Source organism: Toxoplasma gondii, chromosome VIII (assembly GCF_000006565.2).
Source record: "Toxoplasma gondii ME49 chromosome VIII, whole genome shotgun sequence".
NCBI classification, from domain to species: Eukaryota; Apicomplexa; class Conoidasida; order Eucoccidiorida; family Sarcocystidae; genus Toxoplasma; species Toxoplasma gondii.
This window is the reverse complement of record NC_031476.1, coordinates 4,658,922-4,663,119: the sequence shown is the minus strand read 5'-3', so window position 1 is coordinate 4,663,119 and position 4,198 is coordinate 4,658,922. Positions and strand designations below refer to the sequence as shown.

Genomic DNA, 4,198 nt, shown 5'->3' with positions numbered 1-4,198 from the left:
CGCAAAGCGCATGTAACGGAGAAAGCGAGTGGGACAGTGTTGAATGGCAACGCCAGCCGACTTGCAGCCTCGGAGGCACGTACTCAGGATGAGCTGTAACGCAGGGAAGAGAGTAGCATGAAGAGGAAACGAGGCCAGATAATCGTGCAAGGAACAAAGGAGACGGGAAAGCACAGAAAATCTCGCACCTTCTTCAAGGAGAGGCGGTGACGACGGAGAGAAAATCTAATCGGCAGCTGGAGAACAGCGAGACCCATGATCTCCGTTGTTTTCCCATCGTTTTTACAGCAGGTTGAACAGCAAGAAAAACCCAGATTTCTGCGACGGAAACCCGGGGGGAGAAAAGACACGACCCACGTCCGTAGTCATGGTGCTTCGCTGTTGTTCAATGAAGCAACGGAATAGACGAGGGCAGGGATGATTGGCGGTGTTTGAAGAGAAGGGCCCTACGTCTTTTTGATTTGAAGCCGCTTGCAGAGCCGAGCCAACACGTTTTTGGCAGTTCTGAGCTGAGTCTACGCGATTCTACAGCGGGAAAGCGTACGACGGGTATGACACCAGAGTGTCGATCGATTCCTTACGTTGCGAAAGGGGCATGAAGGCACAATTCCCTCTTACCGGCAGCCTCAAAAAGCGGTTTCCAAGCACGACGCCGGAATTTGGAGTGGAGAAAGGAAAGAGAGCTGCAAGAAAACGAGAGCTTCATTTGCTGTTTTATGCCGGATGCGGTCGCCCCCGCTGAGTAAATCGACGGCTCCCATCGCCGGTCGCGGTTTTTGACATTGTGTGCACGAATCCCGGCGGCACTCACCACTGTCCTGAATGCAGAAGGCCGTTGAACGAGCGAAAAAAAAGATTACTCTGCAATTGAGTCACGATGTGGAACACCGTGGCACCGAAGAAGAGCATCGACGCTGCCGCTTGGAAATCTGTTCACAGCTGCATGAAATGGCTACTCGCATGCAAGGAAACATTTCTCGCAGTCACCACATCTGATGAACTGAACAGAAGACAATGAGACGGCAGCTGTCGACTGAAGAAACCGGACCACGGAACTTCTGGACCCACGAGGGATCCAACCCGGGCGGTTCCCAGAATTGCTGTGCTTCAGAGTGGCTGCCGATTCCCAGAAAAAACGACCGACGGGTTCTGTGGCGGGCGTACAGACACCAGATCCATCCTGCCTCGCATTCATGCGGCGACTTTTCGTTGAGTTAGCGGTTGGGAGTGCAGGTCTTCCAGGCACTGCTTCGTGTCATTCCGGTGGTAAATTATTGAATTTCTTGGAAGACACTTCTTTGGAGTAGTTCTCTTTTCTTTATCCTTCGTTCTTCTGCGTCCACCCACACGTTTTTTCCAAATGGGAAGGAAGAGGAGGGGCTTGCCAACCGGGTCCGACTTGCATCATGACGCGATCCGAGGCACCTCGAGCAGCAGGTACACGACCTTCCTCGATTCGATTTGCACACCTGAACCGCATTTTACTGGCCCCACTTGCGAGGGTCGCTGTGTCTGATTACTTATTGATATGGTCCCACTCTCTCTGGAGTGCGTGTCGTATCGATGGCCTGCTTCTCGTCGTCGTGTTTGCATTGAGCCCCGGTTTCTGCCGGGCTCTCTTTAACCCTCTCCTGCCTCTTATCGTTCTTGCAACCGCTGCTGCCTTCGTGTGTATTAGGAACTGCGACCATGCGTCCTGTGTGAGCTCCAGCCAACAGCCCGTGAGGGAATCATCTGACAATGAAGAGAACCCTCTCGTGCAGCGTTCGGTGTCTCAGCAGGATCGAAAGGGAACAGTTTTAAACGCACAGAAACAAAAGGAGGGAGAGGAGGGTGCGATTGCAGACTGCGAAAAGACCCTGCTGGCCAGTGGAGTTGTCTCGAAGGTCTCCTCAACTGTCTGCGGAAAATACTCGTGGATATCATGTAACGGCAACGCCCTGCTCTCCTCTCAGTTCCTTTCTATTTGGAGAGTGAGAGTCGGGTCGTACGGCTTGGTAGAAGTAGCATGTCACTTCCATGATTCGCCGATGTCAGACTGCGCGAGGAGATCCGAGCATGCCAAAGATACCTGTGGAGTCAATGTCACGGACGAGACGAGGTGCTGTCGTCAAGAGCGTTCTCGGCGCGACGAACGACCAACGTCTATGCATTTCAGGACCAATGTAAAGGCAACTATGTTTCGTTCGAATGCTGTCAATGTGCCAGGTTCTTCTCAAGTTGCCTCTCTCGCTCGCAGGTACTCTCCCGCAAGCAGTCGGCGAATTCGTGACAGCTCAACCGTGGTGGCCGCACTTCTTTTCCCAGGCCTTATTTGTACTTGCCTCCTGGAGTTGCAAAGACGCGGCATATACTTTTATGACGGAGCACTGAGCGTAGACCAGTCCCTGCAGCTTCGAGCATGCGTCATGCTCGTCCCTGGTCTGCTCGGAGGGTCGCTTCTCGGTCGTGTCCTTTGGACGCACTCACTCTCGCTGCGTAGCATCGCAGTGCTAGTCGCTATCTACACTGTTGCCTGGCTGAGCTGGATATCTTTCGGCGCCCTTGCCCTCGATGCAATACCTGTGTCTTTCTACATCTCCGTCGCAATTAGTTTTTTTCTGTTCATTTGCTTACAATTGCTGGTGTTCCACGCGTGTTATTTTAACAGAAGTCATTGCTTCACTCTGGTCGAGGGTGTCGTCCTAAGTCAGCTCATCAGTGTCATCGTTTTTGTGTCTGCATCTGACTGTTTGGAATCCATTCACTCGACGCGGGCTGCGGGTGTCTCCATAGCCATGTCGCAGACGCCAGCGTGGCTGGTTTTCGTTTCGCGCATGTTTCTACTGCTGACTGCTGGTCTTGCCTGCGCTTCCTTTGTCTCCACTCGTTCCTCGCGGTGCATGCAACCTACCCGCGCGGCATCGGGAACCAGGGGAAAGTCAGTCCTCCTGTGTGGCTTCGTCGCTGCAGTGGGACTGTACCTGTTTGCAGGTTGCAGCCCGGCTGTTCAGATGAGTGATGGCATTCTACGAAACAGCAGCCGAATGCCACGCCATACTCCTTTCGAGTGGATAATAGCCCTCGTATTTGGTGACAGTGTGAACGCGGGTGTGTTTTGCTTCTGGTTAACTTCATCTTTTGTTGGTGTCGCATCTATTATAGCGTTCTGGTCTCACAGAGACACTGAAAAGCAGCACGATTATGGTTTCAGTCAAAGCAGTCCTCATTTGATTGTCGTCCGAAAGTTGTATCATTTTCTTTTTGCTGCAAACGTTATTGTTGGTCTGGTGCTACGGGTTGATGAGCTTTTGGTTGTCGTTCTTTGCGGAGTCGTGTGGGTCACTGTCTTTTGCGAATTTGTCAGGACCGCTGATGTTGCTTCGCCTTTCTCACAGCATCTTGCATCTTTGTATAATCAATTCGCAGACGACCGTGACCAGAATGGCCTTTTCTTGACGCACATATACCTAGCTCTCGGAATTACGTTACCGTTTGTTTCGACTCCGGTGACCCGCGGCGTCCCGTTCTCTTCACGGCATCTCCTAGGGCTGTCTCTAGTTGGTATGGGAGACGCCTCCGCGGCTGTCGTCGGCGCTCTGTTTGGAAAACGACGTTTACCGATGAGCGGCAGCAAAACGCTTGCCGGCTTTATTGGTTTCTTTATCGGCGCCTTGCCAGTGGTGATCTTAGAGCCACTACATTTGATTGGTCCCCAGCAGCCTGGTTCGGTAAGCTCCAGCGGGCTGGTGGTCTCGGTCAAAAAGCAGTGCGTGTTTTGCTGCGACAAACTGGAAGGAAAACAAGGCGCGTGTGTGCTTCACAGCAAGCGGGAGTCGGCAATGGGCAGATCGATGTCTATGCATTAGAGCAGAATATGGATTGATCCGATTTCTGTGTCTGTGACTTTTCTTCAGGACCAAGTCACGTCGTTCGGAGCAGCAGTTAGCGCAATAGGACTCGGTGCGCTGTTTGAGGTGAGAACGTCTTCGTTACAGTTGGAACAATTTCGATATTCATTTCCTTGCTTTTGAGTCCGGCGGGAGACGGTTCTCTGTTTGCCGGTCTTGACTGTTTCGTTTGTGTGTGTCATCTGCGATTGCTGCAGGCGTACACGTCAGATATTGACAATTTGACTCTTCCACTTTTTGGGGTTATTGTTTATGACAACGTTTCTGCGGTGCTTCGAAGCATACAGTGAATGTTTTATTTGCCGTTG

The 4,198-nt window shown here is 52.0% G+C and overlaps 1 protein-coding gene across 1 annotated transcript; it reads left to right on the top strand.

Moving 5' to 3' along the window:
* Positions 1–1,406: 1,406 nt before the first annotated feature.
* Positions 1,407–4,180, top strand: TGME49_271170 (dolichol kinase; the record flags this gene model as incomplete). Its single annotated transcript, XM_002365742.2, has 3 exons — positions 1,407–3,710; positions 3,897–3,956; positions 4,088–4,180. The coding sequence occupies 3 exons, from the start codon at positions 1,407–1,409 to the stop codon at positions 4,178–4,180; spliced, it is 2,457 nt and encodes an 818-aa protein (XP_002365783.2).
* Between the last annotated feature and the right edge of the window lie 18 nt (positions 4,181–4,198).